At 49.9% G+C, this 27,446-nt stretch overlaps 2 protein-coding genes and 1 long non-coding RNA gene across 12 annotated transcripts in view; 2 read left to right on the top strand and 1 right to left on the bottom strand.

The window, feature by feature from the left end:
• Positions 1–20,430, top strand: part of SLC12A4 (solute carrier family 12 member 4) — a 60,278-nt gene extending 39,848 nt beyond the window's left edge. For 3 of the 4 annotated variants that reach the window (XM_072636085.1, XM_072636087.1, XM_072636086.1), the window contains exons 9-24: positions 1,936–2,100; positions 2,225–2,323; positions 3,592–3,649; positions 8,569–8,743; positions 10,405–10,523; positions 11,326–11,424; positions 13,244–13,363; positions 13,675–13,779; positions 14,289–14,457; positions 15,125–15,320; positions 15,916–16,085; positions 16,180–16,311; positions 16,442–16,549; positions 17,170–17,354; positions 18,777–18,910; positions 19,489–20,430. In XM_072636085.1, coding sequence (XP_072492186.1) covers positions 1,936–2,100; positions 2,225–2,323; positions 3,592–3,649; positions 8,569–8,743; positions 10,405–10,523; positions 11,326–11,424; positions 13,244–13,363; positions 13,675–13,779; positions 14,289–14,457; positions 15,125–15,320; positions 15,916–16,085; positions 16,180–16,311; positions 16,442–16,549; positions 17,170–17,354; positions 18,777–18,910; positions 19,489–19,580 — 2,126 coding nt within the window. In that variant the 3' untranslated portion in view covers positions 19,581–20,430. Of the gene's footprint in view, positions 1–1,935; positions 2,101–2,224; positions 2,324–3,591; positions 3,650–8,568; positions 8,744–10,404; positions 10,524–11,325; positions 11,425–13,243; positions 13,364–13,674; positions 13,780–14,288; positions 14,458–15,124; positions 15,321–15,915; positions 16,086–16,179; positions 16,312–16,441; positions 16,550–16,662; positions 17,355–18,776; positions 18,911–19,488 lie in introns of all 4 variants that reach the window. The other variant, XR_011972856.1, reaches the window with a different exon arrangement.
• Positions 5,065–22,596, bottom strand: LOC140521261 (uncharacterized). The gene is made up of 2 exons (XR_011972859.1): positions 22,468–22,596; positions 5,065–7,396 (listed from the first exon to the last, which is right to left on the bottom strand). It is a non-coding gene; the product is annotated as an uncharacterized lncRNA (long non-coding RNA).
• Positions 20,491–26,285, top strand: LCAT (lecithin-cholesterol acyltransferase). Of its 7 annotated transcripts, none has more exons than XM_072636094.1 (9): positions 20,570–21,032; positions 21,431–21,479; positions 21,631–21,687; positions 22,022–22,189; positions 22,765–22,921; positions 23,455–23,570; positions 23,826–23,921; positions 24,017–24,241; positions 25,156–26,285. In XM_072636094.1, the coding sequence occupies exons 4-9, from the start codon at positions 22,033–22,035 to the stop codon at positions 25,815–25,817; spliced, it is 1,413 nt and encodes a 470-aa protein (XP_072492195.1). In that variant the 5' UTR covers positions 20,570–21,032; positions 21,431–21,479; positions 21,631–21,687; positions 22,022–22,032; the 3' UTR covers positions 25,818–26,285. The 7 variants fall into 7 exon arrangements, with proteins under 7 accessions (XP_072492189.1, XP_072492195.1, XP_072492193.1 ...); XM_072636092.1 differs by having other exon boundaries at positions 21,631–21,808; XM_072636088.1 differs by lacking the exons at positions 21,431–21,479; positions 21,631–21,687 and having other exon boundaries at positions 20,491–20,642; positions 20,904–21,032.
• The last annotated feature ends 1,161 nt before the right edge of the window (positions 26,286–27,446 follow it).

Raw genomic sequence — 27,446 nt, 5'->3', positions numbered from 1 at the left:
CCATTGGCCCAAAGAGGCATCTGATTTCCAAACAGCCTGTAGAGCCATGTCATCAAATAGTCCAGCAATTCAAGTCAGTATTTAATAAGGACTTGCTGTGTGCAGGGTTTGGTGCTCAGGGTTGGGGATATGAAAATGAAAAATGTCCTCAAGCTCTCTACCTCCATCCCCCAGCAGATGGGAGATAAGCCATGGCCACAAATGGGGGGTCCCTAGGTTAGGCCTCCAAATTGGGCTCACTAAAGGAAATGGATTTCAGGGTGGGGAGATGAGGAGAGCATACCTGCCAGGCCTGGGGGAGCCCAGGGCAGAAGGCTAGGCAAGTCTAGGGCCGGCCAGCTGTGCCATTCAGTCCAGCCAGATGTGATGCTGGGGGCCTCCAACTGTTTGGGGGCTCGTGGCAGAGTCCCAGCCTCCAGCCCCCTCCTGTGCAGCTTGGGGGCCTGGGCATTCTCCAGAGACTAAACAGCCCTTCCCTGGGCATTTGGGCCTTCACTGCCCCTTCCCCAGACATCCATGGAGCACTTTCTATTTGGGAGCTATCAAGAAAAATAAAGCACAGTCCCTTTCCCCCAGGAAGTCACCATGAGTGGAGCTGAGGGTTCTAGAGCAGAGAAGAAATGTGGCAGGTCCTACAGTGTCAAGAGGCCAGCTCTGACATGGAGTAACACAGAAGGGATGACATCGAGAAGTCGGGCTCACGACTGCTATCCCAATAGTCAGATCCAGTACCTTTTCTAGGTGTTTTTTTCATATGCGATTCCTTTAATATTCTATAAAAGGTAAAAAAAAATATTCAGAACAAAACTTTTAAAAGCTGTTACGGCCCGTATTATCATTTACATATAAATTTATATACAGATACATACTATATGAATTATATATTGCATACAAATAACATAATAAATTAGATATAAATCCTATAACTATTACGTTCTACGAGTGATCATTAGTCTAGCCAGACACTTTAGGTATATGGAAGTCCAAAGTAAACCTCGCTTTCATGTAAAAAAGGGGTATCACAGTGGGTTCCCATGTGAACTGCACACAGTTTGCTCATCTGTAAAATGGGGATGTAGTTCTGGCATTTTGTAAGAAAGTCCCCTGGTAAACGTTGGGTGCTCTAGAAATGTGAGTTGTTAAAGCCCATAATATTCTGGAGAGATGGAGAAGTTAGCCCCTGCCCATTAGGGGTACCTGGCACTCTTTGTACCAAGAGAGCTGGTGGTGCAGTGGATAGTGTACTGCGTCAGGAGTCAGGAAAGATCTGAGTTCGAATGTGACCTCAGATGCTTCCTGACTGTGTGACCCTGGGCAAGTTATTTAACCTGTTTGCCTCTATTTCCTCATCTGTAAAATGGGGTGAAGAAGAGTGCCTCACTCCTCAGGTTGTGGTGGGGCTGTCACGAGATCACACTGGACAGAGCCAAGCGCTGTGCCTGGCATGTAGCACTTGCTGTGGAAGCGCTTTTTCCCTTCCCTTCCCTTCTTCCCAGGGGCCAAGTACAAAGATGGTCACAGATAATTCAGGATTTGTGAATGAGAAAGCCTAGAGGAGGAAGAGGAGGAGGTCACAGGACCATCAGTCTGGAGTGGAGAGGAACCCTAATCCAAACCCCCTCATCTTACAGATCAGAGAAGGGAAGGGACCTGCCCTCTGTCCATGGATAGTATTTATCCAATGTAGGATTTGAATCCAGCTCCTTTGACTCCACTGTGTCCCAGCACTGTGGCCTCTTCCTTTAGTGATGAGAAATGGAGACCCAAAGTGGGGGCCAGGGCCAGGACCTGAGCCCAGGTGCACAGTTCTGTCTCACCCCACACCAGTTCACCTGGGCAGATCTTGGTGGGACACCTAGGTGCACACTCTCCTTCATCCCCTGGACTGGCTCGCCCAGCCCTCCCTCTGGCTGATGCCACTCTTTCCCCCACTAGATAACCTATGGAGCAGCTACCTGGAGAAGGGTGACATCCTAGAGAAGCCAGGGATGCCCTCCGTGGATGTCCCGGGCCAGAAGAGCAGCCTGCCGCTCTATGTCTTTGCAGATATTGCCACATCCTTCACGGTGCTAGTGGGTATCTTCTTCCCCTCTGTGACAGGTGAGGTCCCTTCCCCATGGGGGAGCCATGTGGGACTCTCCCCACCCATTTCAGGAATCCAAGACCCCCAGGGACCCTCTCACCTCCAAACCCCAGGGAGAAAAAAAGGTCTTTTATTTTGCAGGCATCATGGCTGGGTCCAACCGCTCTGGAGACCTCAAGGACGCCCAGAAGTCCATCCCGGTGGGGACCATCTTGGCCATTGTCACAACCTCTATAGTGTGTATCCTTTAAAATTTTGTGCCTATGGGCCTGGGTCTCCCAGCCCCGACCAGCTATGCTACCCTTCAGTGCCACCTGCTGGCAGACCGAGGAACCCCTTGAAGGCCCATCAGAAATACATCCCTTGTCAGGGGACCCCAGAGACTCAGCTGGACTCTGGGCAGGGGAGGGCAGCAGGCCTCCTCCATGCTTGCTCCTTTCTCCCAGCGGCTCTGAGCATCCCATGCTTGAGAAAAGCCCTGGGCACCAAAGGTCTATGCCGCCTCTCCTTGTCGGGCCCAGTCCCAGGCTGGCATCTTGGTCATAAACTCTTGGTTATTTCTTGGCTGGACTGTCTCCCTAATGCCATTAGAAAGCAGTAAAAAGTAAATGGGGACCTTTTTACAAGTAGAAAAACAGACCAGATCAGACCAAAGGACCCACTTGGCTCAGGAGTCAGTGAACCCAAGAACACACATCACTCCAGAATGGGACTCCCTATTCAGTGGCATCTGCTGGTAAAACAGCTTGGTGGAAAGTAGCTGTGATGTTCCCCACCACCATAATAAGCCCCAGATGGACATACTGTACCACCTAAGTGTAAAAAGAGACCAGAAGGAGGGACCTTTTACAGTACTGATTACAGGGAGACAAGAGCTCACAAGAGACAAAATGAGTGGTTTCAATTATGGAAATAAATCGTAAAATAAATTTTGCCCGATTCCCTTCTGACATGCACACAGACCCTAGTCACTCACATACACGGACAGATCCCATGGTGTCCTGTACACACACGCCCCGTGCTGTTGTGCACCAAGCACCCATGTCTCTCTGCTCCATACCAAACCACACCAAACTCACAATCCCACGCACACACACGGACCCTGCCCACCCCACCTCTCTCACACTTCGCCAGTCACCCCCGCTGCCAGACATGCTCGTCATGCACATGACTGGCCCACTGATCACTTTCTGTCCCACACATTCCATTGTCTGCTCTCCTGTCCCATTTCCCGCTTTGTCCTTGCTCTCTTCTACCCTCTAATTCTAGTCCCATCTCTCTCTGTCCCCTGACCCTCGGAGGTGATGCCGCTGCAGTCCCCAGGGATGAAGAGCCCTGGCTACACTGATAGAAGCCCTCATAGGGGGCGCTTTCAGGCTGGATTCATTTGGCCTGTCAGAAGCTCAGGCCTCACCAGCCAGCTGTTCCTGCCAGGACCCTGGCCATCTGTGGCTGGACCATGGGTTGGCTGGAGAGCCGTTGACAATTTCTTTGACTGTGCTCCCCAGATTTTAGCAGTGTGGTGCTGTTTGGAGCCTGCATTGAGGGGGTCGTCCTCAGAGATAAGTGAGTGCTTTGCGATTTATTTTCTGCTTTCAAAAATGTACTTTTTAATCAATGCCTTTTGTTCTTATATCATAATTGTCATTTCAGTCGAGGGTGGAGAGCCTCCCCCACACCCCCTCCCCCCCAGATTAATCTCTTCTTTTTGACATACAGTGAAGTGATTCATAGGACCTTGGCAGCACGGGCAGTGGCCATGTCTACAATGTGCTGCCTCCAAGTTCCCCATCTCTGCCACAAGGAGGGGGCTGTTTGTTCTTCAAGAACATCATTGCTTTTCTCAGTTACTCAGAGGGTGGCTTTGGGGTCCAGTCTTTGCCCCAAAGAGATACTTTGATTTTGATGTCCTTTGTAACTGCCTGTCATCCCCTTGGAGAAGAGGCTGTTCCAGGCAGGCTGATAGAACCCCTGGTTTCTCCAGGACGGCTTGGAACGCTGGGAGCAGGGAAGCAGAAAAGGGGGATGTTAGAAGTATCTGAGGAATAGAAGGAAGGCACTGGGGGATGAGCTGGAAGCACCCTGGCTCAACCAGACCTGGCAGACCTTGACCCAGACGTTTCTCTGTCCTCCTCCCCTCTGTGGGGATGGTCATGCTCGGTAACACCGAGGCCCCGACAGCCTTTGTTCCTGTTCCCTACCAGTGCTGGAAGATGTGCTAGGGAGAGCTTCACCTCTGGGTTACATTCACACACTTGCACATGCATGCCTGAATACATACGTGTGTGTGTGATTTTTAGTACCAGAAAACTGACTCTTGGACATCTCAAATTGGATGTCCCATAGACACTTCATAACTCAGCATGTCCAAAATGGAGCTCATTATCTTTACTCCAAAACTCTCTCTTTTCTTCCAGAACTTCCCAGCTTTATTTTTTTTAATTAATTTATTTAACTTTTAACATTCATTTTCACAAAATTTTGGGTTCCAGATTTTCTCCCCATTTTCCCCTCCCCCACCCCAAAATGCCAAGCATTCTAATTGCCCCTATCACCAATCTACCCTCTCTTCTATCATCCCTCCCTTCCCTTGTCCCCATCTTTTCTTTTGTCCTGTAGGGCCAGATAACTTTCTATACCCCATTACCTGTATTTCTTATTTCCTAGTAGCAAGAACAGTACTCGACAGTTGTTTCTAAAACTCTGAGTTCCAACTTCTCTTCCTCCCTCCCTCCCCACCCATTCCCTTTGGAAGGCAAACAATTCAATATAGGCCATATCTGTGTAGTTTTGCAAATGACTTCCATAATAGTCGTCTTGTGTAAGACTATATTTCCCTCCATCCTATCCTGTCCCCCATTACTTCTATTCTCTCTTTTGATCCTGTCCCTCCCCGTGAGTGTTGACTTCAAATTTCTCCCTCCTCCCCATGCCCTCCCTTTCATCATCCCCCCCACCTTGCTTATCCCCTTCTCCCCCACTTTCCTGTATTGTAAGATAGGTTTTCATACCAAAATGAGCGTGCATTTTATTCCTTCCTTTAGTGGAATGTGATGAGAGTAAACTTCGTGTTTTTCTCTCACCTCCCCTCTTTGTCCCTCCACTAATAAGTCTTTTGCTTGCCTCTTTTATGAGAGATAATTTGCCCCATTCCATTTCTCCCTTTCTCCTCCCAATATATTTTTCTCTCACTGCTTGATTTCATTTTTTTAAGATATGATCCCATCCTCTTCAATTCACTCTGTGCTGTGTGTATGTGTGTGTGTGTATGTGTGTGTGTGTGTGTGTGTGTGTGTGTGTGTGTGTGTGTGTGTGTAATCCCACCAACTACCCAGATACTGAATAGTTTCAAGAGTTACAAATATTGTCTTTCCATGTAGGAATGTGAACAGTTCAACTTTAGTAAGTCCCTTATGACTTCTCTTTGCTGTTCACCTTTTCATGCTTCTCTTCATTCTTGTGTTTGAAAGTCAGATTTTCTTTTCAGCTCTGGTCTTTTCATCCAGAATGCTTGAAAGTCCTCGATTTCATTGAAAGACCAATTTTCCCCCTGAAGTATTATACTCGGTTTTGCTGGGTAGGTGATTCCTGGTTTTAGTCCTAGTTCCTTTGACTTCTGGAATATCCTATTCCACACCCTTTGATCCCTTAATGTAGAAGCTGCTAGATCTTGTGTTATCCTGATTGTATTTCCACAATACTTGAATTGTTTCTTTCTAGCTGCTTGCAATATTTTCCCCTTGACCTGGGAACTCTGGAATTTGGCCCCAATGTTCCTAGGAGTTTCTCTTTTTGGATCTCTTTCAGGAGGTGATTGGTGGATTCCTTGAATACTCCAGCTTTATTTTTTTAATGGAATATCTTTACTGACAGTTGAAAGTAGCAGTATTGAAAACATTGGTTTCTTCATAGACATTTTGTAGTTGTTCACTGAATAGTTACTATGCCTTTTTACATAACTTTTCATCTCTACTGAGCTTTCTTACCACCCACCCTATCCTTAAATTGGATGCAGTTAATTCTACTTCTTTAGTTTACAGTAAGAAATTGTGCTAAATTATAAATAATCATCTTTAGTGTTTAACCATTTTTATGAATAATGTATTGGCAAGTTGTTCAGTTGTTTTTCTGTCATATCTGACTCTTGGTGACCCCACTTGAGGTTTTCTTGGTAAAGATATTGGAGTGCTTTGCCATTTCTTTCTCCAGCTCATTTTAATAGAGGGGAAAACCAAGGCAAACAAGGTAAAGTGATTTGCCCAAGGTCACACAGCTAGGAAGTGTTGAGGATTTGAACTTGGGAAGGTGGCTCTTCCAGACACCAGGCCTGGCGCTCTGTGCACTATGGCACCTCCCAGCCCTCTTGGCAAATATCTAGTTTCAGATTAGGTTCCTAAAACAGGGAAGATGTCCTCCTGGACTCCTCCCACTCACCCCTCCATCCAGTCTTGTCAAATCTTATTTTTCTGCTTTCATGACATCTCTTGTATACATCCCCTTCTCTCTACTCCACTCACTGCCCTAGTTCAGGCCTTCAAATTCATGCCATTGAAGCAGCCTTCTAATCAGTCTCCCCGCTCCCCAATCCACCTATACCCACACATTTGCCAAAAGGAATTTCGTAAAGCCCTGTCCAGACCTCCCTCCTCAGTCAGCTCCAGAGTGACCCAGTCCTTTCCACCCTTTCTCATCTTCTTATACTTTACTTCCTTCCATGAACATTATGGTCCAGCTATCTTGGCCTATATTGGCAGTTCCTTGAACACAATACCCCATCTTCTATTTCTCCCTCTGCTTAGAATTCTCCATCCCCTCACCTCCGCTTTATTTAATAGTATTTTGTTTTTTCCAATTACATGTAAAGATAGTTTTCAACAGTCACTTTTATAAGATTTTGAGTTCCAGAATTTTTTCTGCCCACTTCCCAAGATCTCAGACAGTCTGACTTGGGCTATACATGTATGATCATAGTAAACATATTTCCACATTAATCATGATGTGAAAGAAGAATCAGAAAAAAAGGGGGAAACCACAAGAAGAAAGAAAAAAGAGAATACTATGCCTTGATTCCCATCCAGACTCTACAGTTCTTTCTCTGGATGGGAATAGCATTTTCCATCATGAGTCTTTTAGAATCGTCTTAGACCATTACATTGCCGAGGAGCTAAATCTCTCATGGTTGGTCATCCTACAGTGTGGTGGTTACTGTGTACAGTGTTCTCCTGGTTCTGCTCGCTTCCCTCAGCATCATTTCATGTAAGGCTTTCCAGGTTTTTCTGAAGTCTGCCTGCTCCTCATTTCTTATAGCATAATCTATGGAAAAGAGAAGAATTGATGACCAAACAAGAGATAGCAAACATTACAAAATGCAAAATGGGTAATTTTGATTACATTAAATTATGCCAAAGCAGCCAAGATCAGAGGGAAATCAGAAGGCTGGGAAACAATTTTTACTGCCAGTATCTCTGATAAAGGTCCCATTTCTAAAATATATAGAGAACTGAGTCAAATTTATAAGAATACAAGTCATTTCCCACTTGATAAATGATCAAAGAATATGAAAGGGCAGTTTTCAGATGAAGAAATTAAAGCTATCTACAGTCATATGAAAAAATGCTCTGAATCATTATTGATTAGAGAAATGCAAATTAAAAAACTCTGAGATACCACCTCATATCTAACAGAAAAGGAAGATAATAAATGTTGGACACGATGTGAGGAAATTGGAACACTGATGCATTGTTGACGGAGTTATGAACTGATCCAACCATTCTGGAAAACAATTTGGAACTGTGCTCAAAGGGCTATAAAACTGCATGCCCTTTTGATCTGGCAATACCACTACTAAATCTGTATCCCAACAAGATCATCAAAATGGGAAAAGGACCCACATGTACAAAAACCTTTATAGCAGCTCTTTTGTAGTGTCAAAGAACTGGAAATTAAGAGACTGCCCATTCATTGGGGAATGGTTGAAGAAGTTATGCTATATGAATGTAATGGAATATTATTGTGCTATAAGAAATGATGAGCAGGCAGACTTCAGAAAAACCTGGAAAGACCTCCACTTTCCAATTTCCTGGAGTTCCTTCAGGACCCATCTCAGATCCCAGGTACAGCTGTTCTTGCCCTCGCGACTCTGAGTGCCTTCTGTCTACTCTGTGTATATATATTTGCCTAATTATATGTCATGTCCCAGTTAGGTTGTAAGCTCCTTGAGGCAGGGACTCAAAGAGCCTTTCTTTTTATTTCCAGTGCTTAGCACCATGCCTGACTTGTAATGAGTATTCTTACAGTAAATGCTTATTGACCTGATCTGAATTACGTGGCCTTTTGGGGCCTTCTGAGGACTTCCTCTTTGGATAAGTGATAGGATAGGGGCATACCTGCCCTTAGGATGTTTTTTCGGGGGATGGGGATGGGGGAGGCCTTAGAAACCACATGTCAGTGCCGGGGAGCTCACTCTTCGATATTCTCTCCCTCAGGTACGGGGACGGTGTAAATAAGAACTTAGTGGTGGGCACACTGTCCTGGCCCTCGCCATGGGTCATCGTGATTGGCTCCTTCTTCTCCACATGCGGCGCTGGCCTGCAGAGCCTCACGGGGGCACCCCGCCTGCTGCAAGCCATCGCCAAGGACAACATCATCCCTTTCCTGCGGGTTTGTTCCCCTCCCTGATCCATGCATGCTCCTTCGCAGATGCAGAGTCCTTTAGACCCATCAGTGCACTTTTGAGGCTGTGATCTTGGGAGGGACCTTAGAGGTCATCGAGTCCAAGCCCCTCTTTTACAGATGAGGAAACTGAGACCCAGAGAACTTAAGTCCCTGACCTGTGGTCACAAGGTGACTGAGCTGGGGTCAGAGGCCTGGTCCTCACTGCCTCCAGAAACCATTGGCTCTTGAGGCCATCTTGCCCAGTCTCCCACTTAGTTCTAGGGATGACAGCATCCCTAACAAATGGCTGGTGCCTCTTTGCTGGGACAGACTCAGTGTTGGGGAGTTCACTCCTTTGTTTTAGTGCTCTCATTTTATAGATGGGAAAGTTGGTGCCTCAGCTAAGATCGCTCAAGCATCTCGCCACACACCTGGGATCAGAAAACCTGGATTTTCTGTAAGGAGATCTTTACTGTTCTCCCCACTTTTCCACAGCCCCTCCCACATTCTGTTGGCATAATCCCATCCCCGGCTGATGGCACTGATTGCCTAGCTTACATCCTTAAACCAGAGAATCTCTCCAGGTCAGAGCAGCCCCTATAAGGGCAAAGGAGATGTCAGGACCTGCCAGGTATCAATAGACTGGAGGAAGGAATCCTTCCTAGCCTGGAGGCCTGTTTAATTTGTCCTGTCTGGCACCTGCTTGCAAGGCTCTGACCCAGAAAAGAGAACATGGAATAAATGGAATTAGAAAAACAGTACAGATGGAGATGGGCAATGCATAGAGTGCTGACCCTGGAGTCAGGAAGACCTGAATTCAAATCCAGCCTCAGATACTTACTAACTGCGTGACCCTGAGATAGTCACTTAACTCTGTTGGCTTCAGTTTTCTCATCTGTAAAATGAGCTGGAGAAGGAAATGGCAAACCACTCCAGTATCTGCCAAGAAAACTCCAGATGGGGTCACCAAGAGTCAGACACGACTGAAATGACTCAGTAACAACAAGAGATTGAGATTGATTTTTGTGTGAGGAGGAGGCCGTATTTTGAGAAGCCTATTTCCCTTAGGGAAATCCAGGAGTGAACTTGTGTATGTTGGGAGAGGGTGATCTATGGATGGCCTAAGATAGGGGTTCTTAACCCATGAGAGATTTCAGGGAGTCCATGAACTTGGATGGGGAAAAAAATTACACCTTTATTTTTACTAATCTCTGATTGAAATTTGACATTTCTTTCAATTATTTAAAAATATTCTTCTGAGAAGGAATGCATGAGAGTCACCAGATTGCTGAAGTCCATGGCACAAAAAAGATAGAGGACGCCTGGTCTAGGACTTGGCTGGGCCTGGCCGATCCATCAGGCTCTTAGGGCCCATTCTGTCTGAGCCTCCACTCTTCTCCCAGGATGTGTTGTTCCTGTGTTGTGGGAATGTGTCTGTGTTTGAGGGGGAGAGGCTGTAGTGGGGTAAGGAGGTGAGACTCCCCAGAGTTAAAGTTGCTATGAAGACCCATCCTTTTGACCTTCCTATCCAAAGTGGGAAGCTGTATCCAAGATTCAAGTGTTGAAGTCACCAAATCAGCAGTGGCCATTTAGGGAAAGGAGAGGGGGGGATCCCAAGACCCTCCGAGCTGGGGATGCCTTCCCCTCCAACCTCTTTCTGGCCTCAGGTGTTTGGCCACGGGAAGGCAAATGGAGAACCAACGTGGGCTCTTCTCCTGACGGCCTTCATCGCCGAGTTGGGGATTCTCATCGCTTCTCTGGACATGGTGGCTCCCATTCTGTCCATGTAAGCAACAGGAACAGGAATGTCCGTATTCAATGTGTGTCTGGAATCCCCTTTCCTCCTCCACATAAATTCTTCCCAGCTCAGCCACAGGGAGAGAGCTGAGGAACCACGTATGAGGTCTAGTGGCACAGTGTTTTACAGCTTCTCCACTGTTGATCTCCAAAGTTGGATGAGCGTTAAAATAGCGCTCATAAAAGAGCAGCCAGAGGTGCTGGGCCATTTCCAAATTTCCCTCCTGTGCTGTCTCTGTTTCAATGTTGTTTTTAAAAGCTGGGATCTGGTGTAAGCTTGGAAGTCTCCAACAAAGCAATCTGTATCAGAAAGCAGCTTGCAAAAGCAGCCCGGATTGCTAAGGCAACTTGGATACAAATTTCAGTTGTTTTATTTTTTAAATAAGTTTAATAATTAATAATAATATATTTAATAAGACCCAACTAAGGAAGTAAAAAAACTTTGAGACCCTTCCCTTTTCCCCCTTTCCCATCTTTCTCTTTTCCTATTTCCCATCTACTGTCCATCCCCCATCCCCCCATCCTTCCTCTTTCTCCTCTTCCCTCCCCTTCTATTTTCCCTCTTCCTCTTCGCCTTTCCCTCCGTTTCCTTTCCTTATTTTCTTTCCTTTTCCTTCATTTCCTTCCTTCTTTTCTGTTCATCTCCTTTCTTCCTTTTCATCAGAATTTCTATCCAAGGATGTTGGCTCCAAGGGTCAGGGTCAGCTTGGGTCTTGGGTGCTGGGAGAATAGGAAATTCCAGGGCTGCAGAAGGAGGATCATGGACTCTGAGATTCCTTCCAACTTCACAGGTTTTTCCTCATGTGTTACTTGTTTGTGAATCTGGCCTGTGCAGTGCAGACACTTCTGAGAACCCCCAATTGGCGGCCCCGTTTTAAATACTACCACTGGTAAGTTGACAGTAGCTTTATGGGAAATGACATCTCTGGGAAATGACTGATAAAAATGAGAAGCTGTTGCATCCCCGACCTGCCCCTGCCCTGCTCCCTACCCCTGCCTGCACCTCCTGCCCAAGGAAAGGGACAGACTTGGGACAGCAGGCCTGCCCGCTGATCCCAGGACCCTTGACACCAGGGAATGAGGGGGACATGCCTCTGACCATCCCTGTTGGGACGTGAATTCATAGGAGCATCATTGGTCTGTGAAAACGCCATCCAGTGGAAAAAGTGAAACAGGAATGAGAAGCTCTCCTCCCTACTTGTCTTTATCTGAATATATGTAGTGTGTGTGTGTGTGAGCGAGTGTGTGTGTGTGTGCAAGTGTGTGTGTGCGAGTGTGTGTGTGTGAGTGTGTGTGTGAGTGAGTGTGTGCGAGTGTGTGTGTCTGTGTGTGCGAGTGTGTGTGTCTGTGTGAGCGAGTGTGTGTGCGAGTGTGTGTGTGCGAGTGTGTGTGCAAGTGTGTGTGAGTGTGTGAGCGAGTGTGTGTGTGAGTGTGTATGTGTGAGCGAGTGTGTGTGTGTGTGAGCGAGTGTGTGTGTGAGCGAGTGTGTGTGTGAGTGAGTGAGTGTGTGTGCAAGTGTGTCTGTGTGTGTGTGTGAGCGAGTGTGTGTGTGTGAGCGAGTATGTGTGTGTGTGTCTGTGTGAGCGAGTATGTGTGTGTGTGTGTCTGTGTGAGCGAATGTGTGTGTGAGTGAGCGAGTGTGTGTGTGTGTGAGCGAGTGTGTGAGCGAGTGTGTGTGTGTCTGTGTGAGCAAGTGTGTGTGTGTCTGTGTGAGCGAGTGTGTGTCTGTGTGTGCGAGTGTGTGTGTCTCTGTGAGCAAGTGTGTGTGTGTGTCTGTGTGAGCGAGTGTGTGTGTGTCTGTGTGAGCGAGTATGTATGTGTGTGTGTCTGTGTGAGCGAGTATGTGTGTGTGTGAGCGAGTATGTATGTGTGTGTGTCTGTGTGAGCGAGTATGTGTGTGTGTGTGAGCGAGTGTGTGTGTGTGTGTGAGCGAGTGTGTGTGAGTGTGTGTGTGTGTGAGCGAGTGTGTGTGTCTGTGTGAGCGAGTATGTATGTGTGTGTGTCTGTGTGAGCGAGTATGTGTGTGTGTGAGCGAGTGTGTGTGTGTCTGTGTGAGCGAGTATGTATGTGTGTGTGTCTGTGTGAGCGAGTATGTGTGTGTGTGAGCGAGTGTGTGTGTGTCTGTGTGAGCGAGTATGTATGTGTGTGTGTCTGTGTGAGCGAGTATGTGTGTGTGTGTGAGCGAGTGTGTGTGTGTGTGAGCGAGTGTGTGTGAGTGTGTGTGTGTGTGAGCGAGTGTGTGTGTCTGTGTGAGCGAGTATGTATGTGTGTGTGCAAGTGTGTGCGTGTGTGAGCGAGTGTGTGTGTGAGCGAGTGTGTGTGAGCGAGTGTGTGTGTGAGTGAGCGAGTGTGTGTGTGAGCGAGTGTGTGTGTGTGAGCGAGTATGTGTGTGTGTGTCTGTGTGAGCGAGTGTGTGTGTGAGCGAGTGTGTGTGTGTGAGAGAGTATGTGTGTGTGTGTCTGTGTGAGCGAGTATGTGTGTGTGTGAGTGAGCGAGTGTGTGTGAGCGAGTGTGTGTGTGAGCGAGTGTGTGTCTGTGTGAGCACGTGTGTGTGTGTAAGTGTGTAATGTATATCTCCCTTGATAAAATGCAAAGTCATTGGGGCCCCAGATTATTTGTTTATTTCATTTTTTCCATTGCTTCTAACTCCATGCCTGGTACACAGTGAGTGCTTAATCAGTGCTTGCTCATTGGTTGGCTTTATTCCAGGGCCCTGTCCTTTCTAGGGATGAGTATCTGCCTCGCCCTGATGTTTATTTCTTCTTGGTACTATGCCCTGGTGGCCATGCTGATTGCGGGCATGATTTACAAGTACATTGAGTATCAGGGGTGAGTAGGTGAATTCAGGGTGGGATGAGCGTCAGCCAGGAAGGGATTGGGGGCTGCTGACTCAGTTGTAGGACTGGGTCGGGGGGGTGAGGAGAAGGCAGGAAGGGATGGGGGACCTCAGGGGCTTGACTCTATTGCTAGGAACGCTGGGGCAGGGCTAACATTAGGGGCTTCTCAGGGGGGTGGACAAGGCTGGGAAGCTGTTGGTGGCTTCAGGTCAGCCCCGTTTGGAAGGGAACGCATCCTTTGGGGACCCAGAGAGGGGAAAGACAGCATCTTCTGGACCCAACTGTTGGTTCTCCATCATGCAGAGCGGAGAAGGAATGGGGAGATGGCATCCGGGGCCTGTCCCTGAGCGCCGCCCGCTATGCGCTCCTTCGCCTGGAGGAGGGCCCTCCACATACCAAGAACTGGAGGTGAGCCTCGAGCGATTCTGTCTCCCTCCCCCATCAGGACTCCCCACTAGTTCTCAGTCTGCTTCCTCCTACCCATCCCCAGCCCCACTGGAAACCTTGATGAACAGGGCCAGTTTAGGGTTTGGTGGAGGGAGAAGATATCTTTGGAGATGAGGCTAGTTCAGGGTGGGTTAGGAAACCTGGAGCAGGCCTCTGTGGATGGGACCAGGGTGTCTGTGTGATGAGTGCTAGGGCATCGACCTGGCCCAAATGGAAGGAGTTTACCAGCCTAAGAATACTGTTAGCAGTAGCCAGCTGGGTGAACAGGTTGGAGGTAAATAAGAAGGGAGAGGACAGGAAAGGGAAATGCCTCCTCCACCAAGGCCCAGATGCTGTTGTCAGAAATTGGGCTTGATACCCAGGAGCCCTGGACTGGCACCAGGGTGCAGGCAGACAGGGTGCTGATGCTAAACAGGGGCCTTCACCTCCCCCCGACTTCTCTTCCCCATTCTCTCCCCCTCTCCACCCAGGCCTCAGCTGTTAGTGCTCCTGAAGCTGGACGAAGACCTCCATGTGAAATACCCCCGCCTGCTCACTTTTGCATCCCAGCTCAAGGCCGGCAAAGGCCTCACCATTATTGGCTCTGTGATCCAAGGCAACTTTTTGGAAAGCTATGGAGAAGCCCAAGCTGCTGAACAGGTACCGGCGTCTGGGGGCTCTCTTTGACACACCCCCTGTAATGGAGCCCGAGAGTCAGGATCTGGGGAACCCGACTCCAACCCCCTCAGCTGGGGTGGCCGGGCCAGGCCCAGAGTAGACCAGAGGAGCAGAACCATGGTCCAGGTTGGGCCGCCCCTGCCCTTACTGTCAAGAGGCTTAGAGCCCTGGGCCAGGCTCTGCTTGGCGATTTCAGAGGAGATTTAGAAGGGAATATGTTTTCTCCTCCATCTCTGACTCTTTCCTTGGCCTGGTTGGGAGTGTACCTGAACATAAGTCTATAAAAGTCCCGGCTTTGTTCTCTGGGGGTCCAGGAACCACGTTCAGCCAGTCCACAAGAACTTAGACTGTGCGCAGGGCTGGAAACACAAAGTGAGGCAAAAACCTGGTCCTGACCTCAAGGACCTTACATTCTCACATGTAAATAACCAAGCACGTACAGGAGATGTACAGACTAGGTGGTGGGTGTTCACAGAGCTCAGGATCCAAGGAGAAAACAGTGGGTGGGCTCTGGGTAACTCCAAGGACCCCCTGAGGAGAGCTCATATGTTGCTTCCAGCGTAGGGGATGCTCAGGGAACCCAGCCCCCCCTCCCCCCCAGTTTACATTGGCCCTTCTGACCCATTTGACTATGGTCTCTTGTTTTCAGACAATTAAGAACATGATTGAGATTGAGAAGGTGAAGGGCTTCTGCCAGGTGGTGGTAACAAGTAAAGTGAGGGAAGGCCTGGCTCACCTCATCCAGTCCTGTGGCCTGGGGGGCATGAAGCACAACTCGGTGGTGCTGGGATGGCCCTATGGCTGGAGGCAGAGTGAAGATCCCCGGGCCTGGAAAACCTTCATCGGTAGGTCCCTCAGACGGGTTAGCTTGCATCCCACAGGGGCTTTCTAAACGGATGCCTCCCACCAGATGCCTCTCTTATTAATCAGTGACCTTGCGCAGTTGGGAATGGTGGGAACATATGGGTAGCTGATAAGACAAAACCCAGTAGCTTTGGGCCTCCTGTAGGCTTGGGCTTAGGATTTGGAGGCATAGGTAAGTTACCTGCATGATATAATTTGAGAGGCCCTGTGCCCAACATTATGCCCCTCCTCCCACTTCACCATTAGATATGCATTTCTTTGGATGTTAAAGAAGCCATGCTTTAAACTTTTATCTGTTAATACTTTGGTTAGAATGAGTGCCTTAGGATTATAGAGGATAGGTAGAAGGAAGGGGAAGACTGCAAGATGGGATATAGGAGACAGATTTTGCCCACCTTATTCTCCAGTGCCAGGCTTTCCCAGAGGTCCAGGAAACCATCTCTGGCAAAGTATGGTTATATCTACAGCTGGTCAGGACTGGCTGGGACATGAGGGCCTTGCCAAGGAAACTCCTATGGTAAAGCCTGGGGGCACCAGGCCCTGCCCCACATCACCTGGCATGTCTTTGTCTCCTAGACACTGTGCGCTGTACCACGGCCGCCCACCTGGCGCTGCTGGTGCCCAAGAATGTTTCCTTCTACCCCAGCAACCACGAGCGCTACAATGAGGGTAACATCGACGTCTGGTGGATAGTCCACGATGGCGGCATGCTCATGCTGCTTCCCTTCCTTCTCAAGCAGCACAAGGTGCCCAGTCCCGGGGGACAGAGGGAGGAGCTGGCAGGGCTCGAGTCTCCCCAGCCCCTAACCCCACCCCTGCCCTCCTGCGGCCCTCTCCTAGGTCTGGCGAAAGTGCCGCATGAGGATCTTTACTGTGGCCCAGATGGACGACAACAGCATCCAGATGAAGAAGGACCTGGCCACTTTCCTGTACCACTTGCGCATTGAAGCAGAAGTGGAAGTCGTGGAGATGGTAAGAGCCACACACCTGCCCTATGGAAGCTGTGGCCTCTGTCACACAGCAGGGCCCTCCCTGCTATGGTTGCCGTCACAGGCCCAGAGGGCTGCTGCCCACCCCCGCCTGCACTCTGCTCTCCCCACAGCACAACAGTGACATCTCCGCCTACACCTACGAGCGGACGCTAATGATGGAGCAGAGATCTCAGATGCTCCGACAGATGAGGCTGACCAAGACCGAGAGGGAAAGGGAGGTAGGAAGCCTCCACCATCCCCAGGAGGTTGTGTGGCCCACAGGGTGGGGCTTCCCTGCAGAGGGAGGGTGACAGTAGCCTCCTCTCTCTCCTCTGTCTTCCCGGCTTTCCAGCTGCTTTGGAATGAGGTGCAAGGAGCCTCCACAGGAATCCTTTGGGTCAGTTTGAGGCTAGGCCAAGCCCAGGACCGACCCCTCGGCCTGCCTGACCCAGTGTTCAGCCTCCTCCAAGCTTTAGAGGCAGCATGGCATAGGAGAGAGAATGCTGGAGTTGGAGTCAGGAGAGACCTAGAGAAATATGGGCCTTCATCTCTCCTGTAAAATGGGGATAATGTGAGGAAAGCGCTACAATTGTAAACCTGAAAGCACTGCAGAGATGGGAGTTACTCTCATGAGGGACCAAGGGTTCTCAGTCTGGTGTCTGGACTGCACACCTCACCCAGCCCCCCTCCCCCCTGAGCTCCCGCCTTTAGGTCTGCATAGGCTCCTGGGGCGATTTTCCTCACCTGACAAATGGTAGATGACTGTGCTGGGAGCTTGAGGGCCAGACCCTTTTCTCTGCTTCCTTGCCCTGCCCCATCCCCACCCTTCCTGGGTGCCTGGATCTGTGCACTCCCCCAGGCCCAGCTGGTCAAGGATCGGCACTCCCTAATCCGTCTTGAGAGCCTGTACTCAGATGAAGAGGATGAGGGGGAAGCCAGGCCTGAGAAGGTACAGATGACCTGGACCAGGGACAAGCACGAAGCGGAGAAGAGGAACCGCGGCAACACTCTAGAAAACTTCCGGGAGCTGATCAGCATCAAGCCGTGAGTGCGGATACAGCGCCAGGAAGATGTAGGCCCACCCCAGAGTCCTTATGCACGCCCACGTGCACCCATGCACACCCACACACATTCAGTCTGGCTTCCATATACACTGCGCACATCTGGTACCCTGGTCCCTGGCTGTAGGGGCTAAAGCTCTCAGGGTCAGCCAGGAAGGCAGCACTGCCTCCCTCTTGCTAGTCTGCCCAAGGTGGATACCAAGATTGGTGATTGTGCCCAGGAGGACACATGTTGGAAGGTGGCAAGGGGAAGGGGGGGTACAGTATAGTGGGGATGTTCAGGGAAGGTGTATGGAGAAGAGGGTGTGTAGATGGGGTAGGGAGGGTCTGTGGTACAAGCACATTCCTTCATTTCTTTACTTAAAGTGCCTAGCATGTGTAGAACACTGTGCTGGGCAAAGGGAAGATACAGAATTTAAATAAGACACAATCTCACCCTCATGGACTTACAGGGTAGACAAGGAATCATGACACAAACACAGATGGACATGAAACATAACATTTACATGGTTAGTGGATTAGAGAGGTGCAGACAAAATTCCATGCAGTCTTGGAGGGTGCATCAATCAGAGTCCCATGGAAGGTGTTTGAGTCCTTGCATGTCTACGTATTGTGTATAAGCAGGGGAAAGGAGAGGATATGTAGAGCCTAGGGGATGGGGGAGCAGAGAGGAGGGGATGGCTGTAGTGTATGAGAGTATGGAGGCCTGTGTCTAGGCAGTATAGGTCTACATTAGACAGGCTGGAGAAGGCCTCATTGAGGTAGCCAGGGTGGTGAAGGACCTTAGGGCCACGAGGCATAAAGGTGGGTCTAGGAGCTAGAGGTATTTAGTCTGGAGAAAAGAGATGAAATGGGAACACTGTCCTTCAAATATCTGAAGGGCTGGCACATGGGACAGGGATTAGGCATGGTGGCAAAATTAGGGGCCATGGACGGAAGCTGCAAAGAGATAGATTAAAGGCATAATGTCAAGAGGTTCTGGGAAGCAGAGAGAGGAGGGAGAGAGAAAGGGAAAGCCAGGGAAAGAGGACAGAGAAAGAAGAAAAAGAAGGGAAGGGAGAAAGGGAGAGGAAAGAAGAAGGAAGAAAAGAGAGAAGGAAGAAAGGGAGGGTGGGATGGAGGGAACAAAACAGATGACCATTTGGTGACTTGACGTCAAGGGGATTCTTGTCAGGCCTGGCTAGGATCAGATGACCTGACAGGTGTGTCCCTGCTGGGAGAGCCTGTAATTCTGTGTAGTTGGAGGGATGGGAAGAGGGATGGCAGGGTGCGGAGAGGTGAATGGAGGTGAGACCAGAGTGTGACATCATGGCTGCACAACACACAGGCAGAGGACCCCTTGTTTACTCCCCGCTTTCAGTTCCCTAGTCCGCCTGACTACCCCGGTCCTCTGACTCCTTCACAGAGATCAGTCTAACGTCCGGAGGATGCACACGGCTGTCAAACTGAATGAGGTCATCGTCAATCGCTCCCATGATGCCCGACTCGTCCTTTTGAACATGCCTGGTCCGCCCAAAAACAGCGATGGAGATGAGAACTGTATCCTTTGGGGAGGAGTTTGTTGGGGGTAGGTGGTGCCAGTTGCTCGGGGCTCTTATCAGAGCTTGCTCCTTTGGCACCAGCGGGGAGCCTGCCCAGCCACCCAGGTCCTATGTTTGAGGACACTGACCACTGGCCCCTCTGGCTGGTGATGGAGACTCATTTGGCAGAGCGGCTGTGAGTAGAGCTACAGGCTGACAGCTGACATTGAGGGGAGTTGTCCTGCATGTGGCACTGTGCTCAGTACCAGAGACTCACAATCAGTGTAGATCCTATCTGTACACTAGATGTCCAGAGGGAGGGATTATGAGTGCTACAGCATATGCAGATGAAGAAACTGAGGCTCGCAGAGATTGAGTGACTTGCCATGGGTCACAGGCATCAGAGCTGGGACGTAAAGCAGTCCCGGTATTAAGAACCATAGGAGCTTCACAGGAGGGAAAGATTGCTGGGGCCAAGCCCTCTCATGCCGGACAGTGGTCAGAGAAGGGGCAGCCTCTGTCTTCACACATAATCTCATTTGAGGATGAGGGGAGGGTCTGCAAATGGCCCAGTATGGCCCTTGATTCCCTGCTCAGACATGGAGTTCCTTGAAGTGTTGACCGAAGGCCTAGAGCGGGTGCTGCTGGTGAGGGGTGGGGGCCGTGAGGTCATCACCATCTATTCCTGAGCTCGGGCTCCCACCGGGGCCTCTCTGGCCAGCGACGGACACTCCAGTGCAAAACGGACAGCCACAGTTCCTGCTTCCCTTCCCACCCCACTCACCCATGCTGTCCCGTCCAGTTCTATTCCCCTATCCCGGGGGGCTGAGGGTGAGAGCTGGGCATCCCCCCTGGCTTCAGCCCCTCCCGCACTCCTAACCTCCTCTTTCACCTCCTGCCCACAGTGTCCGACTTTGAAACTTAACCCCTTGTAGATGAGGGCTCAGTGCAGTATGTTAGTGAGGGAGGGGCCGCGGGGAAGGCCATTCCCAGAAACATTCTTGAAAGCTTTTCTTTGAGATCTGGGGTCAGGCCTTGAAGGCTGTTCCCCAGGCCCCTTTCCCTGCCCCGCCTTCTCCCTGACTCCCTAGACTCTCTAGGCAGCAGGGAGGGTGTCGAGGACGCCATTCAGCTGGGCCCACAGGCCCACCAGCAGCAGAGACAGGAATCAGTGAAGCCAAGCGAGATGAGGATTACGTTTGCAGGTGGCCATGGCCTGCTGGGGACCTCTCCCTATTTATTTGTGTATTTATTGGTCAAGAAGGTTGTGAGGGAGCAAGAGAACAGAAAGATGCTGAGGGGAGTGGAGGCCACTCCCCTGACCATGGGCACATCCCTCCCCCAGGAGCCTACCAGGCTGGAGGGTCTGATTGTGCCAGCGAAGCCCCCGTTGGACACACAGCTCTCCCTCCTCACCAGCCAGCCTTGGGGGATGTCAACCTTGCCCAGGAAACAGAAGTGGACAAGGCAGAAGGGCCCTACGAGTTTGGGGTTGTTATGTGTTTATTTTCCCAATAAAACATTGTTTACTGACTTCTACTCCCACCTTCTGGACCTGGTTTTGTTTCCTTCTTTTGCAGAGGGAGGGCAGGAGGGAGGGAGCATCCAGATAGAGACAGCCCAGCTTCCAGAACGCTGTGAGGTCATCGGGACCTGGCTCTGCCCCAGTCCAGCCTCCCTCTCTGGCCTGGCCTTTTGTTGATCCCTGGATTGGTTCTGGCTCCTGCCCTGGAATCCAGGCCAGTTGTCGAGTGGGTGGGAATGTTTCACTTCTCATGCTTCAACATCCCCTTCCTGTTTGGGGAAAGTCTTCCCTGGGGACCAGTTCTACAGATTGAGAGCTTTAAAAAACCTCAAAAACAGCCTCCTGGTTTTATAGGGAAGTGAATTGTGCAGGGTACTACAGGTAGTAAGTAAGAATACAGGGGTTTGAGTCTAGATCCTCTGCCAGGGCTGGGACAAGATTCCTAAGGATTGTAAGATCTTGGGCTGAAAATAATTCTGGCCCACAGTTATGTATGATCTAAGATCTGGAAAGCATGCAGTCTCCATGATCTCATTGGACTCAACAAAACTGGGATGTGGTCCTCTTATTCCCGTTTTACAGATGAAGAAACTGACACTGAAGTGTCTTACCCAGGGTAAGTCATTAAGGTAGGATTTAGCCTCTGGTCTGCCAGACCCTTCCTCCAGCACTGTAGCTATTATGCCCTGAACTTAGTTCAAATCTGACCTCAAACATTAGCTGTGTGACCCTGAGCAAGTCACATAACCCTGTTTGCCTCAGTTTTTTCACCTGTGAAATGAACTGGAGAAGGAAAGGGCAAACCACTCCAGTATCTCCTCTGAGAAAACCCCAACTGGAGTCAGGAAAAGGCAGACAGGAGAAAACATTAGCAATCAAACCCTCCAAGGGTTGTAAGACAGAAGATCAAGTAAGATAATTGTAAAGCACTCAGCACGGCGCCTGGCACTGTGTAAATACTAGCTATTATCATTCTCAGGGATCTGAGAGCGTTAGCCCAATCTTATTTTTCAGAGAAAGAAACTGAGGTCCTGAGAGACTGATTTGTCAATGTCCAGTGCTGGTAAGCATCTGAGACAGAATATGAACCCAGGATCCCTGGAAGGCAGGGAGGAGGGCACCCTTTCGTCCTGTCCTATTAGTAACAATAGCTGGCATCCTTATCGGTTTTTTCCCCTTATCTCTCTCACTTCTCACTACAACCCATGTTACAGATGAGGATGCCGAGCCCAGTGGTCCAGTGACTGCCCCAGTGACGCATTGCTAATAAGGTCTGAGGCAGAATTTGAACTGAGTCTTCCTGACTCCAGGACCAGCATTTTACTGGCTCTCTTTGTGCCAACAAGGGCAGAGTCCCAGCGGGCTACACGGGTACCCAGGGAAGGTCCCAAGGTCAATGGCCCAGCCAGTTTTCCCACATTTTCCCAGCCTCCCCTCGCCAAGAGACTCCCTCCCCCAGCTCCTTCCCTCCTCCTTTCCCCAGTCTCCTCCCACTGCCCCCAGAGCACCGAGTCCCAAGCCCTCCCATGCCCCACACCCAGGTCCTCCGGTCCCACCCCCTGCCACCCACAACACTTATGCGGATAAGGCCTGTGTTTGCTCCAGGCACGGGAAGCATGGGGCTCCTGGGACGGCTGGACTGCCGCTACTCCCTCCTAGGCTTCCTCCTCCTGTCCCCCTCGGTCACTTCCTTCTGGCTCCTCAACGTCCTCTTTCCCCCAAGCGCCACCCCCAAGGCTGCCCTCAACAACCATACGAGACCTGTGGTGCTTGGTAAGGTTGCCCCCGGCCCCACCCCTCCCCCCTGGGCCACGGAGGGTGAGGGCCTGGGGGGGAGGGGGCGGGAAGGTGGGTAAGGGGCTCAGCCTGTCGGCTGGAATGGGGACCCAGCCCCAGCTCCTAACCCAGTGGCTCAGCTTGTGGTATGTGGGAAGGGGAAGGATGTCCCTTGGGGCCGTGGGCCGGGACAAAGGGAGGGAGTCCTGGCTGGGGCGGGGTGACCTGGGTCTCCTCTTCCCCCCCACCACAAACCCCACCGATCCACACCTCACCTTGTAATCTCTGGTGGCCTCTTGTCCAGGGCCCTGCTGAGACTGTTTGCTCCATCCTGGACTTTGGCTGAGGCCCTGGAGGGAAGAAGAGGGATGTTTGTGTTTGTCTAGCTCTGTCCTAGGTGGGGGTCAGGGACACTGCCCCCCCTCTTCTCCCCTCCCCTCCCCCACCCCCACTGCCTGGTGGGAGCCCAGGGTTTAGAGAGATAATCTCCTCCTCCCACACGGGGCAAGGGGAAGGGGGAGAGCAAGTGGGGGACGTGTGACGTGTGAGGGTAAGAGCCCTCCTACCCATAGTGCCTGGCTGCTTGGGGAACCAGCTAGAAGCCAAGCTGGACAAGCCGAATGTGGTCAACTGGCTGTGCTATCGGAAGACAGACGACTTCTTCACCATCTGGTTCGACCTCAACATGTTCCTGCCCCTTGGGGTTGACTGTTGGATTGACAACACTAGGTGGGCCCTGAGATGCATGCTCAATCCCCCTCCCAAAACCAAGCTCCCCAACTGCCCCCACAACCCTAGTCCGGAGCCCTCCTCATCCTCAAATACATTGTAAGCTTGGCAAATTTTTACATCCATTGGTTCATTAGATCCAATGAGACAGACTGTAAAAGGGTTAAAAAATAGGAGTCACACTCAGGACTCTCCTCAGACCATGTCAGATACCGCAAGGCCAGGGCATCCATGTATCCAATACAATAGCCCAGGTCACAGAAACTCAGAGTTGAAAGAGACCCCCAGAGTGATCGACCAGGTGTACTGACTATACCACCCAGTGCTTGTCCTCACCTACATCTGCTTTTCTTCTCTCTGCACACATATACACACATCCCACCTTAGAATGAATACCTCCATGCATCTTCCCCACACACAGATTCATGCAAGCATACATACAAACACATACACATGTGCGTGCGCACGTGCACACACACACACACGCATACACCACACTCTTTGGAGACTCAGCTTCGTTCTTGATTCTGCAGGGTGGTCTACAACAGGACCACAGGACAAATGTCCAATGCCCCAGGAGTACAGATTCGGGTCCCGGGCTTTGGCAAAACCTTCTCCGTGGAGTATCTGGACCCCAACAAACTGGCAGGTAAGCAGGTGTAAACTGGCAGGTGTAAAGCCTGGGGCCCAGGCTGATTCCATGAAAGCCTGGAAGTAGCTCCATAATGCTTGTCACCCAAATCCTAGACCCACTGGAGGGAAAGAGTCCCAGAAGACCCCATACTCTGAAGGGTTGGGTCCATGGGGGAAGGTAAGGCACCACCCTGTGGCCTCTGTCCCTGAGGCCCTGCCTACCACTAGAATTGTCATTAACCCTTTATCCTATATCTCCACCCCAATGAAGGCTATATGCACACACTAGTCCAAAATCTCGTCAACAATGGGTACGTGAGGGACGAGACAGTTCGGGCTGCACCTTATGATTGGAGACTGGACCCCAGTGAGTAGGGGTGGGATTGTGGGGAAAAGGCTTGGCATGGAGGGAAGCACAGGGCAAGAGGTCCAGGCTGGTGTCTCACACCTTTGTGGCCCCAGCCCAGCAGGAAGAATACTTTAAGAAGCTAGCAGGGCTAGTGGAGGAGATGCACGCCACCTACGGGAAGCCTGTTTTCCTCATTGGACACAGCCTGGGCAACCTTCATCTGCTCTACTTTCTTCTGAATCAGCCTCAGGCCTGGAAGGACCGATTCATCGATGGCTTCATTGCCCTGGGTGCCCCCTGGGCTGGCTCCATCAAACCCATGAAGGTCCTAGCTTCTGGTAAGGACATCAGCAACTGAGACCCAGGGAAAGACAGAAATGCAGAAATGCATACACATAAAAATCCTCCAAGACACCTCTGGAGACACATACGGATCCTCTTAGATACAGAGCCGACTTGGCTTACAAGCATGCACCCTCAAAAACACACATCCCTCCATATTGGTCATAAGTATATACTGATTCCCATGGACGCACAGAAACCTACCCTGATGTACATAGGTACATACACATACCACATATAATCCACCTAGGAATGGAAAGATTTTCTGGCCTCTCATATCTGTAACACCTTTTGAGATTTTGCCTCCTGAACCCTTCCCAGGGTTCTTGGCAGAGGAGGGTTAATGGGGAGATACAGTGGAGGGAAGAAGGAACAGGTATGAGTCTGACAGTGAGAGAAAATAGGAATCTCAAAGTCCCCAGGCTCTGGTTCTAAGTCAGACCAAGTTTAGGATCTGGGTCAGCCTCTCATGTCAGATTCCAGGCCTGTGCCTCAGCCTGGGGTGTGCTAAGGGCCAGGTGGTCAGTAAATATTTTATAAGTACCCACCATGTGACAGACACAGAAGATACAAAGAAAAAGTGAAAGACAGGGTCTGAATCAATTTGAGGCCTGGCTTAAGCCTGAGCAAGGCTGTGACCCATTTGGTGGTTTAGGGCTAAGGTCAGGGTTTGAAGCTGGGATCTGGGGTCCAGCCAGGCCTGAATTGGGATCCTTGGATTTGTGTGTGAGTTGAAACCAGAGCGTGAGTGGGATCTGGAATCCTACTTGTGATCAGAGTCAGGTTTTAATCAGAACATGGATTGGGTTTGGAGGTAGTGAGTGATGGGGCTAGGTTTGGGGTCACAGGCAGGTCTAGTGCTAAATTCTGGGCTGGGCCCTGAGTCCCTCACTCTGTACTCGGCACACAGGTGACAACCAGGGCATCCCAGTCATGTCAAACATCAAACTCCGAGAGGAACAACGCAGGGCCACTACTTCCCCATGGATGTTTCCTTCCCGCCTTGCTTGGCCTGAGGACCATGTCTTCTTCTCCACACCTAATATAAATTATACCTTTCAGAACTTGCAGCGCTTTTTTGCAGACCTGCACTTTGAAGATGGTTGGTACATGTGGCTACAAACACGCGACTTGTTGGCAGGGCTTCCTGCGCCAGGTGTGGAGGTCTATTGTCTGTATGGTGTGGGGCTGCCAACACCCTACACCTACATCTATGACGAAGGTTTCCCTTACAATGACCCTGTGTCCGTTCTCTATGAAGATGGGGATGACACTGTGGCCACCCGTAGCATGGAGCTCTGCGCTCGCTGGCGTGACCAGCAATCCCAGCCAGTCCACGTATTTCCAGTCCCAGGCCTAGAGCATCTCAACATGGTCTTCAACAACCAGACATTGGACTATATCAACTCCATCCTGTTGGGTACCTATCGAACAAAAGCTCCCAACAACTCCCACCCAGACTCCACCCCCTCCAATGACTCCCATCCAGACCCTGCCCCCTCCAAGGACTCCCGCTTGGCTTCGACCCCCAGAAACAGAAAAGGTCACAGACCACAGATGAGGGGCCAGTAGTCTGCTCCAGATAGCCAGAAGGGCAGATGGCACCACATCCCTCCAAAGCTTGGCTCTGCTCCTGACTTTGGGCCCCTTCTGCCACAGACCCTGCCTGGGGTTGAGAGACATCAGATGACATGAATAAAAACCTCTTCTTTGAAGGCCAGCTCTGGAGTGACTAGGGAGGAAAAAGAGTCTGACTCTGAAAGTGGGAGGAGGAGAACGATAATAAACATTTATTAAGCATGTATTGTGTGCAGAGCACTGTGATAGGCAACGGGGGATGAGGAAGAGAGAGAAGGTTTAGGTGGGAAAGGATTCCTGTGGTTTTTATAGTCATATAGGAAGATAAGACAGGTATATCTATGAAACAATATTACATGATAAGTGTATTGACATATGTAAAACTAAGTGATATCCAGCTTCTAACCTCACCACATGATTGGAAATGCATGCTATAAAAGTTGTCACAATGTTCAATGTCAAGATCTAATGTTTTCTTTTTTTGTAGCCCTCATCCTTCATCAGTTTTCTGCAGCCTTCTACACTGAAGCCCTCCATCCCTGTGATTCTGAACCACCAATTTCATAAGAATAAACCTCCACAACCTCAATTATCTGCACCCTCATTCCCATCCTCACTCAGAACTACCAAAACCTAAACATTGACCAAGTGAGGCTTGAGCTGGGACCTTTTGTTGTCAGTCAGTGAGAGCCAGAGTGATTTGGGTTTAAGGCACAGTCATGTAGCTCCATTTGAATCCCGATAGACTTTATCAAAGCCTGGTTTTCTAGTGCTGTATTTTAAGAAATCTGAAACTACACAGATGAAACTACATGGGGCAAAAGAATTAATTGTCCCAGTTTTGGTTTTCCTCTCCCAGATTGATTTTTTTGTTTGTTTGTTTGAGTAGGTAAAAGAGGCCATTCTTTGCCTCATTTCTTACCTAGCCTTAATCACTGAATGGGTGTTGCCTCAGACAAACTGAGACCTGGGAAAGACTGGAGCTTAAAAGGGCCAAGGCCTCACAGTGCATCCAGGGCCATCTTCAGTTATCCTGATCTATATCTGGCCACTGGACTCAGAGGGCTCCAGAGGAGAAAGTGAGGCTGGTAACTTTGCACAGCCCTGCCTCACTTAAATCCAATTCACTTGCATGTCCTGGCATCACTTTCCTGATGTCATTGGTCCTCTTCAAGAATGAAGGAAAAACAACAGTCTCATTCACTTCAACTCTCCCCTCCCAGTGTCCTATTCTAGAGCTGCTTGCCCTTTCCATCATGCTCTCTATGGAATTTTTGTCCATGATTCACAAACTTCCTTTCATCTTAAACTTTTTCTCTTGCCATCTTCTAGCTCTCCCTGAGACCTGACTCCTTCTGTATGTCCCTGCATCTCTGACCACCTTTTCAGTACTGATTTCACTCTCTCTCTTACCCCCAGACTCACTGGTCATGGTAAAGAATCAAAATATTCCTTGCTCCCAAATGCCACTTCCAGATTTTCTATCACAATCACTCAAGGAACCTCTTCATCCTTGAAGTTTGTTCAATCAAAATGTATTACCCAATCAAGATTCTGGTAGCCATTATCTATCAATCCCCAAGACATTCTCCCTCCTTTCTAAATGAGTTCAGTACCTGGTTC

Source organism: Notamacropus eugenii, chromosome 1 (assembly GCF_028372415.1).
Source record: "Notamacropus eugenii isolate mMacEug1 chromosome 1, mMacEug1.pri_v2, whole genome shotgun sequence".
In the NCBI taxonomy this organism is placed as follows: domain Eukaryota; kingdom Metazoa; phylum Chordata; class Mammalia; order Diprotodontia; family Macropodidae; genus Notamacropus; species Notamacropus eugenii.
This window is presented reverse-complemented; position numbering and strand designations above follow the sequence as displayed.

Bases quoted from the DNA above. Each gene is read 5' to 3' on its own strand.
- LCAT (XM_072636088.1), top strand. From the start codon at position 20,906: ATGTATGATCTAAGATCTGGAAAGCATGCAGTCTCCATGATCTCATTG. The intron at 21,033-22,021 runs GTAAGTCATTAA...TGTTTGCTCCAG, and splicing joins ACTGAAGTGTCTTACCCAGG to GCACGGGAAGCATGGGGCTC. The intron at 22,922-23,454 runs GTGGGCCCTGAG...TTGATTCTGCAG, and splicing joins TGTTGGATTGACAACACTAG to GGTGGTCTACAACAGGACCA.